General features: G+C 32.2%; 1 protein-coding gene across 1 annotated transcript in view; it reads left to right on the top strand.

Moving 5' to 3' along the window:
* The window catches only part of LOC143190012 (uncharacterized), a 302,059-nt gene that overhangs the window by 92,119 nt on the left and 194,708 nt on the right, over nucleotides 1-15,232 (top strand). Inside the window, exon 7 of the mRNA XM_076394062.1 lies at nucleotides 5,745-5,830. Coding sequence (XP_076250177.1) covers nucleotides 5,745-5,830 — 86 coding nt within the window. The remainder of the gene's footprint in view (nucleotides 1-5,744; nucleotides 5,831-15,232) is intronic.

Here is a 15,232-nt window from a genome sequence, read left to right as displayed (position 1 = left end):
ACCCTAGTTTGTTGTCTTAAAGCAATCCTGACACTTTAGTCGGCAAAAATTCCCTCCGTCTTAATAATTGAGGAGTTATCAAAATCAATACCGCTTTGACGGTCCTCGTCGTCTTATTATCTCGAAGCGAATATATTACTTCCGTCGCTTAAGGTTACGTATATCTACCGGGTTAACCAACAAGTCTTCTCAGTACATATATAGGGGTTGGACGAAACAATAGAAACACCTGACATATATAGTCTATTCAATTTTTTTTGTACATACGTCATCAATATGTTTAATGTATTGCCTGCCTCATTATGTAAATTCATTTTAGAATCAAACAATATTTTCCTTCTCATTTTATTTTAGTTAAAAAGAGACACAATGCGGTCTGATTCATTCGAATACGTAACCGAATAAAAGAGACACTGTCTGAGAGATGATGTCTGATTAGTTCGAATATGTAAACGAATGAGCCTGTCAAAATCATCCGGCATCCATTATGCGAGATTCTTAAAAGTAATAGTGATAAGAGTTTATAACCCCAACCTATAAACTAGTGTATATATATATAGGCTGTATAATTAACTGTAGATTTTGGATGTACTATAATTTTAAAACAAATTATATTTGATAACATTTTGGTCAATTATTTTACTTTGATTAGAATTTTGTTGTATGTCAAAACCAAACTGAACTAAAACTCAGAGTTGATGCGGCAACATTGCGACGTTCTTATATCACAAATTTAAATGATATATGTACAAAATAACTATGACCAGACTATACATAATTTACTAATAGAGTGTTGAGCCTCCAATTGTTTTTGAAAAAGCTATAATTCTTCGTGGAATTGATTCGTAGACTATCCGAATAGTCTCCAAAGGGAAGTTATAACATTCTTGTACCACTGTATTCTTCTCCCACTATAATATTTTTATTGAGGCAGTATTCTTCTTCGCGAAGTTTGATGTTATCTAGACACGATCATTTTTAGTGTTCACCGATCTCTCTCAGTTAACATTTTTTACTCCCTAACCCCCTTCGCCAATGATGTTTTACTATGTTCTATATATATGTTGTCATTATCCTGAAAGTCAGCAAACGAAATAAAAGCGTATAGACCTATATCACTGCTACCAGTATTATCTAAGGTTTCTGAAAAACTTCTGTTGAAAAGAATAAAACCGATAATAGGGAGAAAAAACCTACACTATACCTACCATACCAACACACCAGTTTAGGTTTATTAACAAGCACTGAACAATTGACCAGGTTCACAGAATAGCAGATGTTATTGAAAAAGCCTACGAAAGTAAAAAAGTATGCTCAGCTATATTTTTAGATGTAGCACAAGCTTTCGATAAGGTTTGGCAAGAAGGCCTTATTCATAAACTACAGAAATTACAACCAAAACAACACACCGAACTATTAAAATCATACATTACAACCAGAATGTTTAGAGTCAAACAAGAGAAGACAATAAAAGAATCTAAAGCAAGTGTATCACAGGGAAGTGTAATGGGACCAATGCTTTATCTACTCTACACTTGTGATATACCACAAACGGAAAATATTACGATGGCTACATTTGCTGATGATACTGCTATTATATCTGTCGGAAACAATAGTGAAGAAGTCTCACGAAAATTACAACAGGCAAGTGACAATATAAATAATTGGACACAAGCTTAGAAAATAAGAATTAATGAAAGTAAATCTGTACACGTGCAGTTCACCTATAAACAGACCGTACAAGTACCCATAACATTAACGCTAAATATCTTGGAATGAATCTCGATGCAAAACTTCGCTGGAAGGAACATATAAAGAAGAAAAGAAAATAACTGGAATTAAAATATAGGAAAATGTAGTGGCTAATTGGAAGAAAATCACAATTACAATGGACATACGGAGTTCAATTATGGGGATGTTCTGCAAAGAGTAACATAAATAAAATACAAATTTTTCAGAACAAAGCCTGAGAGATATTGTGGGTGCACCCAAATAATATAGGACTGATTACCTACATCGAGACCTTGAAATACCCACAGTCAATCAATAAATCAATAGAATTGCAAGGGGGCATGAGGAAAGACTCGATTCTCACACGAATAATGTGAGTGTTGGAACTATTGGATACCACCAGAACAGAACACAGACTCAAAAGTATCAAACCATCTGATCTTGTGTAGTGTTGTGTAGTGAGGTGCATATATTAAAAAATTCATCAGTGACATGTATAAACATAATTTCACCAGAGACTGAGATAGGTCCGATGGGTCCTCCTAGTTATATACCTAGATTTAAGTTATCATAAAGACAAATTGTAGGTTAGACGGAAACGACTAGTAACAATATATTAATTAAATAATGAAAAAAAATTAAAATTACCGTGGAGAATGTCGCTTCCTCAAACGTCTGAAAAAGTATAATTGATCAAACACTTCACCGACCGAAACAATCGAATATGTAACGAAATATACTATTGTTTATCCAATAAAACAATGAATTCACTTCATACAATTTTATGACGTCAAAACGTCGCACAGTTGCCGCATAAAATTTAATTCTTAGTTTATCTTGGTTTTGGTATATAATAAAAGTCTAACTAAATAAAATAATGAAACGAAAATGTCACAAAATACAATTTATTTTAACACTGTAGCACATCTAATGCATATATTATCAAATGACTTAAAGTACAGTTAATTAAACAGCCACAATAGTTTTTACGTTCGAGTTGTTTTATTATATTTACATTTAGCTATTTTATAATCTGTTTATGAGGTAGAGTTCTAGGTCAGTTTTTCTATGTAGTGGTATCCCTAAAGGCCAAAGCCTAAAGGTGGATTGCTTAGTTTACAATTATACATCCAAGTAATGTATTTTATTTTCATTAATGTGTATACCTACCTTTCTAAGGTTAGTTCTTGTTTCCTTCGAAGCTGTGTTTCCTTTTCAAGTCGTTTTGATATCACTTTATTTTTCCTTAATATTTTCCTTTATTATATGTGCACATTTTTCTTCATAAAACTAGATTTAATCATTGCATTTTCCATCTACAAAACACACGTATCTACAAAATAGTTACTTTTCAATACGCTTTTCTACAGTTATCTAATTATGTTCTTACTTTTAATTGTTTCCCCTCTCATTACCCTATTGATAATTATCAGCATTAGATCACAATTTCACATTCTGAAAGTTTCAATCAATGGATAAGACTATTCCACTCAATAACTAAACTGTTCATTTCCAATATACCGAACATTTGTTCACGATTTCCAAACTTAAGGTGTTATTGTAGACAATGCTGCTTTACACATATCCAAACAATTCTGGCTTGTATATCTTTCCTGCATGTCCATTGTATTAATTATTAGCCGCAATCCATATAAGTTGATTGGTTGTTTTGATTGAATACGCAGTGATAGGGAGAAAAATATTCATGGTTTATCTTTACCCCATTTAAATCCTATGATTCTTCAAAATGTGTGAAGGGATGTATTACAGCCCCAAAGAGCTGCAAATCTTTAGTTTTCTATGGATATTTAAAGACTAACAGATTGACAGCTGAAATAATTATAGGTTTCCGTAACATATTTATGTGAATCCAACTTTATATTGTTTTCCATTTTTTGAGAAATTTCAGTATCGGTACTAGTATTCAGTGCCGTTGCAATACACTAAAAATATTTCCAATAAAACTGCAGCAACTTAATATTTGATAGTATCAGTACTTACCTCTCTAACGCAGTTTACTGTCAGGAAGTAACCACCATTATTTCGTCGCTGTTCGGAATAACTTATTAGAGAACCAATTTGTTTCTGAATAACTATTTATTGGTTTCAATATTTTGAATCAAAATAAATAATAAATAATAAAATTTTTTGGACCCTTTAATTATTATTATTAATATTTCGAAAAAAAAGACAAGCAGATGAATTTTATAGACTAATTCGATTACATGCACGAAGACGTCAGACAGTTTTGCACCTCTCTTTATCTAAATTAAAACATGATGAAAAAAAGATTGTCTGTTTTTTAACAAATTTTTAAACTACGATAAATATATACGAAATCATGATGACGTGACTTTACTGCTATTTTGTACAGACCATAAGCTACATCGTGTTCATATTATTTTGTCTATTCTCTGTATATGTGAGTGATATCAATGGATCTAATTATTGAATTTCATCCATGAAATAAGAATACCAAATATCGCTAATTTACATTTGAATGAGTTTTATTTAATTCCTTGTCCTAGAAAAATAGTTTTCTAGGCAATTTTTGATTACATAAGACATTGGGAAGAAAGAGATAAATCTGTACTTTATACTAGTAGCATTGATATAATTTATCTACTATTCTCCTGGTGCCGCCACATCAACTGCTAAGCATCACAATAACTGAATTCATTAAATCTCTACTAGAAATTAGTACTCAATATTTGATAAATAACAAAATCTATTGATTATATTAACAGGCCAATTAAAAAGTCCCCGGCTTGGCATTTAGATGGCGCTACTAAAACTAAATCGATATTGTTTTTTAGTTAGCCCTAAGTCTCAAAAGATGGGTGTATAAATTTGACAGCTGTCATATCATTAGTTTTAAAATTATAGCATTTTGAGTGAAGCAACTTTTGTTAATGTGAAAATATGGATAAAAAGGAATTTTGCGTGTTGATAGAATATTGCTTTTTGAAGGGAAAAATACAGTTGAAGCAAAACTTTCGCTTGATGCCGAATTTCTGGACACTGCCCCAGGAAAATCAACCATTAAGGATTGGTATGCTAAGTTTAGGCATGGCGAAATGACCATCGAAGACGCTGAACGCATTGAACGCCCAAAAGAGGTTGTTACAAACGAAAACATTTAAAAAATCCACAAAATGATTTTTAATAACCGTAAATTGAAATTGATTGAAATAGCAGACACTCTAAAGATATCAACGGAACGTGTACATCATATCATTTACGAATATTTGGGTATGGGAAAATTCTGTGCAAAGTGGGTGCCACGCGAAGTCACTTTTGACCAAAAACAACGACGAGTTGATGATTCGGAGCAGTATTTGAAAATGATCAGGCATAATAATCCCGAGTATTTGCATAGATATGTGACAATGGATGAAACATGGCTCCATCATTTCATTCCGAAGTCCAATCGACAGTCATCCGAGTGGACTGCACACGATGAACCCGCTCCAAAGTGTGGCAAAACGCAACAGTCGGCTGGCAAGATTATGGCGTCTCTAATTTGGGATGCGCATGGAATAATTTTCATTGACTACCTTGAAAAAGGAAGGATCATCAACTGCGACAATTACATAGCATTAGTGGATCGTTTAAAGAACGAAATCGCTGAAAAACGGCCGCATTTGAAGAAAAAGAAAGTGGTGCTTCACCAAGACAATGAACCGTGTCACAAGCCGGTTCTCAGATCTGAAGATAATGCTCGCTGGGAAGAAATTTTCGTCGAATGAAGAGGTGATCGCCAAATCTGAGGCCTATTTTGCAGCAAAGGATAAATCGTACTACAAAAGTGGTATCGAAAAGTTGGAGAGTAGATTTAATCAGTGTATCACCCTTGAAGGGAATTATGTTGAATAAAAAAAAATTTTTTCCCAAAAAATGTGTTTTACTATGGTAGGCCGGGGACTTTTCAATTGACCTGTTATTTAAGTACGTTATAATATCTTATTCCTTTACAGTATTAGTTATTAATTAATTTACTTACTTGCCTTCAGGTCAAACAGGATTGATTTCCACGTTGCACTTGGGAAACCTACCCGGTCTACAACCTAACGACTTAAAGCATTACATCAAAACGCAAGTAAGTACCTGTTCGAAATGAAATACGTATTTTCTCCTTTAATTGAATTAAGTGAACATCTCGGTAATTCTCGCTTCGACCGTATGACCGCTAGAGAGCGCCTGGATACCACGCTAGAATTGAATTGGTTACTTTAAATCATTTATCTCTAAAACAACGTCTGACGTGTAGTTTTCCGACGAAAAGAATGATCGCGTTTTGCAATATTTTAATTAAATAACGATGTAGTTTCCATTAAACTTTATTTTATTAATTCGCCATATATTTTGAGTGCTATTCGTTTTTCATCGTATGATTCAATTTATTATCATACTTTGAAAAATTGCCGTACAGTAAAAATCAATTACCATCAAGTATGGTTATCTATATTTTTTAATTTTTGAAACGTTGTCAAAATATAGAAATTGTTTTACGTTTGCCGTAATTGTTGGATTAATTGGTAATTAAATAGTAATATGTTTTTAAATATTAAAAGTTGCGCTTACCGTAAGTTAATATTGTCGGATTTGCATGTGACACTATGAATTAAATATATGTTTATTACAAATTATATTCCAATTTGAGTATTTGAATTTTCATAATTTGTTCGATTGGTGGATTTTGGTAAAAAATATTTTCAGAAAATTATATAAATGGAATATTATCTGATCATTATATGCACTTGTCGTGTAACTAGTTATTCCTCTCAAAAGTCCGGAATTATGGTTCATTGAACCTTGATAATTCAACGCTTCCTCAGTTATGGTTATTTAAAAAAAATTGTATCAGTCGAATTCCTAGCTTTTTTTGTTTTGGCCTAAAACCAGGCGGTGACGCGTACCTGATCACGAAGTCTTGCCCTGGAGTGACAAGTTGGACCCGGTTATGTGTGACTCCCTCTAGGCTTCCCAATATACTAAACCGAGACGAGTGGACCACCGAAACGGTTGATAGCTGTGGGTCGCTACTGCTCCTGCATTACATTTGGGGATATGGCACCCGCTAACTGGAATAACGACTTTCCGAATTCGAAAACTATGTTTATTTATGTAAAATCTACTGTGAAAATGTGCTTATTTTCAGTAATAATACCAATTTCGAAGAAAACGTACCTTCAAAGAATACCACAAATCGCATACCCTTATTTTTGTAGTTACTTACATAAATAAACATAGGTTTCGAATTCGGAAAGTCGTTATTGGGTACGAGGTCGCGGCGAAAAGTGTATAGTGTATAGTGAAACTATCTATAGATTGGGGTCGAGAGGTGACCATGGCGTGTTTAAGATCCTCCTAAGGAGCATATTTTAAAAAACTTGAAGCCATTTCACCTGGTTAGGTGTAATAAACTTGAAGTAGACATTAGATCCGTAGAGGAGTACGGACCGAATTAACATCTTTTAAAATAAGCGTTTGATGGAGTTCGGAATATAGTAGTCTGCTATAAGGGCAGATTAGAGAAGATAGCAGGTTTGCTATCACCGAAGCTTTCTGAATTTGGGAATTCGGTCTAAGTGGAGACTCACACACAAGAAAAAATTAGCTTGTTCTTCTTGAATACATTTGACAAATTTGTCGTTTGTGTATCCTATCCCTGATATCTAACATTAATATAGAAGCAGTATGTCAGTGTCAGTATCACAGTTAAAATGATGAAAAGAAACTAACAATTTCTGACAATACTTCTAAGGGAGGGGGAATGATTTCAGGAGAATCAATTTTATTCTCAAATAAATTCTAATGCCAATGATTGATTGGAAAATAAAGGCATATTGGAATAAATTCGATTTAAGTAACTATAAAAATAAGGGTATGTGATTTGTGGTATTCTTTGAAGGTAGGTTTTTTTCAAAATTGGTATTATTACTGAAAATAAGCACATTTTCACAGTAGATTTTACATAATTAAACATAGTTTTCGAATTTTGAAATCCGTAAACAAAAATATAGCGTCGAAAAACCGAAGCTGAATATTGATGTAGGTCTGGAATAAGTTTTGTAATTCAATGTTTATCAACAATCAAAACAATTATTTATTACTGATATTAATATCAATACTTCTAAGCAGCGCCCTTCTAAGTTTTTGAGAAGCGTTTGATATACTTCATTATAGATTCTTTCAAATCATACAACGAAAATAAAGAAATACCAAATATATAAGATGTCATTGTAAGCGCTCAATTACTAGGGTCTATTTAGACTGAATAATTCCATAATATTAACTGGAAAACTGTTATTTTATATGGATATATACCTCAACTTAACACTTGGGTTCGATCGTTTAATAGTTGTTTACATTAATACTTTGTATTTTCATTAATACATGTAAACAATGTAAATTTTCCGAGCACGAAAGAAATTAAAATAATGTCGGTAGAGCGAAATAATTGCATTATTATTGGAGTAATCCTGTTTTGTTTTTATGCATAATTTTTTCGATGCGGTTCTGATTCAACCATGTGCCGGAAAAATTATGCCTCGCTGAATATTCACTCGATTAACCATTGACCCAGCTAGAACCCTGGACTGGCGTCTACTTTAATTCCAATCTCCCGAACTTATAATTTATTCCATTTTTGTTGTTTGCCACCGGGAGTATTTTAAATTAAGTTTTTTGATTGAAAATGTTCGTAAATGTTTGATAAATAACTTTCACTAAACTCCGTATGAATTATGCATGCTGAAAAATGGACGGGCTCGGGCATTGTGCTCGGGTATCGCCCTCCGTGTTACGGAGGTTAAAAAATTACGGCCCAAGGAAGATTTAATTGTCCAGTTAAATTTTTATGCGGAGTTTTGTTGTCTAATTTTGACGCTCATCAAGAATTCAGTTTCGTTAATATATCACGGATTAAACATACACATCAAATCACTTATACTATTTACATACTTGTTATAGAGATTGTAGTATATTTCTGAATTTTTTGTGATTAGATCTGAAAATAATCTAAATATGTATTTGTTAATGAATTATGGAATTTTGATTGCATATAACTTTGCTCAAAGTAAAGATAAGTAAGTTTGGTTCTCACAAAAAGTTTATTAGGTCTTTAAATTTTTTTTATTATCTGCCAAAAATGGTGACCGCGATTCGCTATGCAACTTTCGGTTCTTTTTAAGATATTTTTCATCACATCCTGCAATATTTGAGGCTGAATTTCTTAAATTTCTTGACGAATATTGTCTTTAAGATGTTGAGTCGTTTGGGGCTTATTCACATAAACTTTTGAATTAAAAAAACCCATCAGAAAAAGTCTGGTGGTGTTCCGGGGATCAGGCTGGTCATGCTAAATTGCAACTTCGCGAAATTAGTATTCGTGGATATACGTCATTCAATAATTGACTTGTTGGACGAGCTGTGTATGTTATGGCCCTATCTTGCTGAAACCACATGTCCTCTAGTCCTTCCTCTTCCATTTCAGGCACAAGAAAATTTCGAATCATATCTTGCTACCATTCACCAGTAACAGTAACTGCAACACCTTAGTCATATTCAAAAAAATAGGAACCAATGATATTTCCAGCATGAACACCACACGACACAATTGTTTTGATCGATGACTTTACTTAAAATTCTCGTTTATAACAGATTATTTGAAAAGTCCCGGCCTACCATAATAAAACACATTTTATGGCAAAATTATTTTTTTTATTCAACATACTTCTCTTCAATGGTGATACACTGATTATAGCGACCCTCCAACTCTTTGATACCATTTTTGTAATACAATTTGACTTTTGCTTCAAAATAGACCTCAGTTTCGGCAATCACCTCTTCATTCGACGAAAATTTCTTCCCAGCGGGCATTATTTTGAGATCTAAGAATAGAAAATAGTCACTGGAGGCTAGATTTGGAGAATATGATGGATTAGGAAGCAATTCGAAGCCCAATTCATGGATTTTTGCAATCATTTTCACTGACTTGTGACACGGTGCATTATCTTAGTGAAACAGCACTTCCTTTTTCTTCAAATGCGGCATGTTTTCGGCGATTTCGTCCTTCAAACGGTCCAATAACGCTATGTAATAGTCACTGTTGATGATCCTTCCTTTTTCAAGTTAGTCAATGAAAATAATTCCATACGCATCCCAAAATACAGACGCCATAACCTTACCAGCCAATTGTTGCGTTTTCTCACGCATTAGAACGGGTTCATCGTATGCATTCCAGTCGGATGACTGACGATTGGACTTCAAAGTGAAATGATGGAGCCATGTTTCATCCATTGTCACATACCGACGCAAAAACTCGGGTTTATTACGCTTGATCATCTTCAAACACTGCTCTGAATCATCGACTTGTCGTTGTTTTTGTTAAAAGTGCGCTCGCGCGTCATCCACTTTTCATAAAGCTTTTTCATACCCAAATATTCGTAAATGGTATGACGTACACGTTCAGTTGATATCTTTAGAGTGTCTTCTATTTCATTCAATTTTAATTTATGGCCATTCAAAATCATTTTGCGAATTTTTTTAATGTTTTCTTCGGTAACAAACTCTTTTGAGCGTCCACTGCGCTCACCGTCTTTGGTGCTCATTTCACCACGTCTAAACTTAGCATACCAATCCTAGATGGTTAATTTTCCTGAAGCAAATGATCCGACAGCTGTCAAATTTATACACGCCTCTTTTGAGTGTTAAGGCTAATTAAAAAACATATGGGTTTAATTCTAGTAGCACCATCTATTAGTCAGGCCGGGTACTTTTCATTTGACCTGATATATGATATATAATATGGTATATTGTACACCTATATATAGACTATTATATATTTTATACCCTAAGCACTTTTCTTCTCCGCCAATACCAATTCATTGTTTTCTCAAATTGCTATTAATATACCTTACTCCATAAAAGAGTATGAAATCCAATCAATATACACCATTACTCCAGTAATTCCTTGGTCCAATTACTAAATAACCTTGTTAATCAATTATAATTACTTTGAAATTTACAAATGACAGTTCCAAAATAACTCAAATAAACTCCTCGGTTATTGGAACTAACAATGTATTGAAGATGTAATCTACAGCTTTCTTTCACTTCTTAATTATTCCGTAAAAATTTATCTTGTTTGCAGTACACGTCTATATACGCAGTAGGCTAGTTATTTAACCAATTCTCCCTCAACCGCAACTACCGCAATCATTTCCATATGCAAATTGAATTCCGAAATGTAGGCTTTCAATCAATCCGTAGGGTTCAATTAAATTTGTCCGGATTATCACTAATCTTTCGAGCGCGACTATTACAGTCCCCCCATCGATTTAAAATGATCCAAAAAAAATGTATCCGCTTGTCTTGTTCTTGTATTAACCCGTTATACATGAATTAATTATATATTACGATATACTATTATATTCTAATAACAATATTTGTAATTTTGTGACTTAGCCGTCATAGTCGGTGCTGTAAAAATATTTCATGAATGATTGCAAACATAAATATCACCACTTCAAACTAAAATATTGCCAATACAAATATTTCAAAGTTGATCAAACCTTATCAATATTCGGTTATTTCTCATTTAATTTCATTATTTAGTTTACCTAGAAATTTGCTAATAATAGGCTAAATGTAAATAGGAATAAGTCTTGGGCTAAAGGAAACTCTGAAGCTTCAAACAAAGACATTTTCTAGAAAAATCTACAATAGAATAATCCAACATTAGTTACAAATTTCCTTAAAGATGAAGGAAATAAATTCCGCGTTAAAAAGATCCTAGTGTTTTGAGATTAGGCAGAATCTACCAATTAATGATCTACCAACCATTACTACATGAATTAATATTTGAAAGAAGAAATATTTTGTTTAAGCATTCCCTTGTATATTTTTACGAATTTTTTAAGATTGTTCTCATGTTGTACTAGCTCTCACAAGGCAATTGGATATACAAACTGATTAATTAATTATATATTGAAACAATAGCATCCATAAGATTAAGAAGGGATCGCCTAATAGATATTTTACCAAGCTCTTGAACAGTTCCACAAAGATGTTGTAGATCGAAAGAGTGATAAGTGCAGATATTATATTGATATTAGCGTTCACATCTTTATTGTAAATTACAATAGTTAGATAGGTTGACCAAAAAAATATTAAAGGTTGTCATGTATAAGATTATATCTCTATATAAAGATATATTCAGTTAATTTATTTTAGTTTTTTATACTTTTCTACATGAATACTTTTAAGAAATATAATATTTTATTTAATTATTTGTTTTTGTGCTGCAAGTCTCTTCGATATTTTATGCTACTCTGGTATACTTCCTGATTCACTGTTCTCATATCGATATCAATGTACCTGTATCAATGACCTGTTGCCGATGCTTTGAAGAATATTGATCATATTCTTTATTGCTTTTCTCTGATACTGGAATCTTTCTATGAAAACTGGAATCATCTATGACAATAATAAACAAGAAGATCCTACTCGAAGCCTAGACTTGTGAAGTTACAAATGGTTATAAACGCCATAATATTCTTCGTGATTTCAAAAAACAGTCAGAATTAATATACAGAAAAGGCATTTTCCTCCATCGCAATAATTCTAGACCACATACATACTTAATGACCCTGCAAATATTTCTTAATGATGATAAACTAGATTTAAAAAAAGTAATCAACCCCAATATTTGATTTAAATATTTTTTATCGTTAGATACGACATTTCCAGATCTTTCAAAGAACAAAGAGAATACCGATCCGGATTTTTTGAGGCTATCCAAGAATTAACTCGAATCTTCGCTTTCTATTAGCCTCTTAGCCTGAATATTCAGTTTTGCCACTAAATTTGATACATGGCCAGGTTTATCTCACAATTCTCTGCACTTTCGGACTTTTCACTGTTCATCTCCGACATGATTCGATGTAGAAAAGACGATAAAAAACTACACACAATGAGATTTAAATGTAAATGATGTTGATTTAACATGAGTATAGTTACGACATTGACTTATTACTTGTTGCCCAGATACTGTAAATACCTTAAAACTTATTTGTGCAGTGAAATATATTATAACAGAAAAGCAAATTGGTTTTTCACTTATGTTGTACGCGAACTTCAATAACAAACATGTTTTTACCAAATTTTTATGGGACCTCAAGATGTTTTGCTTATATACATATAGCAGATATACAAGCGGGGATATTTGGGTCAAAAAAAATTAATAAACACACTTGCTTTATCCAGTTTATAATATCTTATAAAGGTTAAAATATATCCATCTATAGTCAGCTCTGTATATCTGAACGTGACTAGTTCATTTAAATATTTTATTTGTTGCTTTCCTCAGTTGTGACTACTTCATCGACTAGCTTTAACATTCAATATAATATTAATTTTTAATATGATTGTAAATAACAATGTACATTAATATATCAACATTTAAAAACAATTTTTTAACATAATTTATTAATGTTACAGGGTAATAAGAACATAATTTTAATCATTAAGTATTAAAATACTCTTCAGTATACTTATGTTATCTTGACAACTGCTAGGTTTCTTTTTCATGGGCTTTTTGTGTTTTCTAAGGTTCTCGAATTTTGTTCAAGTCTTTTGACTATTATAACATTTCTCACAAAAATTCTACAAATAATAATTTAAATATATCCGGGATTAACAATGAATATAACAACAATAACAACAATAACAATATTAAAAAATATGACAATAATAATGAAAACTCACTTCCTCTTTACAATCAAATCAAATAATCAAATCAATTAAAAAATAATTACCGGCTTGGTGGCGCAGTGGTAAAGACGACAAGACGGTCCTCCTACTGTTGCGATAGTCGCGGGTTAGAATCCTGCTAGGGTATGGTAGTAAATTAATGTTTGTGGTTGTTTAATATTTGTAATTTTCCTAGGCAAGAGTGTGAAATCCGACAAGGAAAATGATCCCAGTCATGCCAGTAGCCAGGCTGGGTAAGACCGGATGTCTTCTGAGATGATATTTAAAGTTGGTCACTCGCAAGTCTTCCAGATGAAACCCTAGTTAGTAAAAGGAGGTTTTAAAACCTATAAAAATACGTTTTCAAAAAATCAAATATATAAAATATAAAAATAATTTTACATTATTCAAAATGAAACCGTCCTTTGGAACATAATATAATCCAGAATCCAACATTACCTTTCTTTTTTTTTCCAAAATTTAGTACGAGAAAAATGAGTACGTCTCACTTGTAGTACGGTTGAATAAAACAAATGTATTTTGATTACACCTTGTTATTATTACCTTCCAAATATTATAACACTATTGTACTGTAGGGTAAATGAACAAAAAATGAACTCATTAAACAATACTGAACGATCATATACTCTGAAAATACAAACGAAGATATTAAATAAATTCAAGCCTTCAACAAGTGTCAATCAAATCCCATCATAATTGGATTATAAAAAGCCAAGATAAAAAATTTGGTTTTTTATCAAACATCAAATAGTTCGATGGCTATACTTCACTAGGTTAAGGGCAACACAATATAATTTTGTGAAATTTTTATAACTTTTGTTATGATAAACAGAAGCGTCAAGAATTATTAACAATACATATATACAGATAATATACGAAGACTAATGTCGTCACAAGTTAAGTGAGGTAAAAGCAATTAAGCAGAAATCTGGTTTAAGAAATCATAGGAGAACTTAATATGTTAATATGTTAATATGTTAAGTAATATGTCTAAACATAGATACTGTAAAGTACTTGATGAACTATTGCAGCTTCACTTGCTTCTAAATTTGTAATGCTATTATTAAAATAAAATAAGTTACAATTGATGTATTTTATTTACTTCAATTTTACTAGATAATAAGACCTTCTAAAAGTTCATTAGCGAATGTATATTTTATTATTATTATTTAATTAATACATTGCATTACATCTAAGAATATAGCTGAGCATACTTTTTTACTTTCGTAGACTTTTTCAGTAGCATCTGTTATTCTGTGGACCTGGTCAATTGTTGAGTACTTGTTAACAAACCCAAACTGGTGTGTTCGTATTAGGTTTTTTCTCTTTATGAGCGGTTTTATTCTTTTCAACAGTGGTTTTTCAAACACCTTATATATTACTGACCGCAGTGATATAAGTCTATAGGCTTTTATTTCATTTTCTGACTTCCCAGGTTTTGGGATAATTATAATTTCCGCCATCTTCCAAATGTCTTGGACATGTTTTAATCTAAATGCTATATTAATCAAGTTGGTGAGTTTTATAATTCCTTTTCTTGGTAGTTTTTGCAGTAATTCTCCTGTTATTAAATCGCAACCTGGTGGCAACCTGGTTAATGTCATTTTTAAAAACTTTGGGGTGACTAATTCAATCATCGAATTTTCAGCTTCTATATCTGGCAAACGAATGTTTATAATTTAAGCCTTTTTTGTATTGTAGTTACGATCGACTATGTAAAATA

This window comes from Rhynchophorus ferrugineus, unplaced genomic scaffold (assembly GCF_030347505.1).
Source record: "Rhynchophorus ferrugineus isolate W39M unplaced genomic scaffold, kcgeb_rfMv2 rfM2, whole genome shotgun sequence".
In the NCBI taxonomy this organism is placed as follows: domain Eukaryota; kingdom Metazoa; phylum Arthropoda; class Insecta; order Coleoptera; family Curculionidae; genus Rhynchophorus; species Rhynchophorus ferrugineus.
The sequence above is the reverse complement of the archived record's forward strand: the minus strand, read 5'-3'. Positions and strand labels throughout refer to the sequence as shown.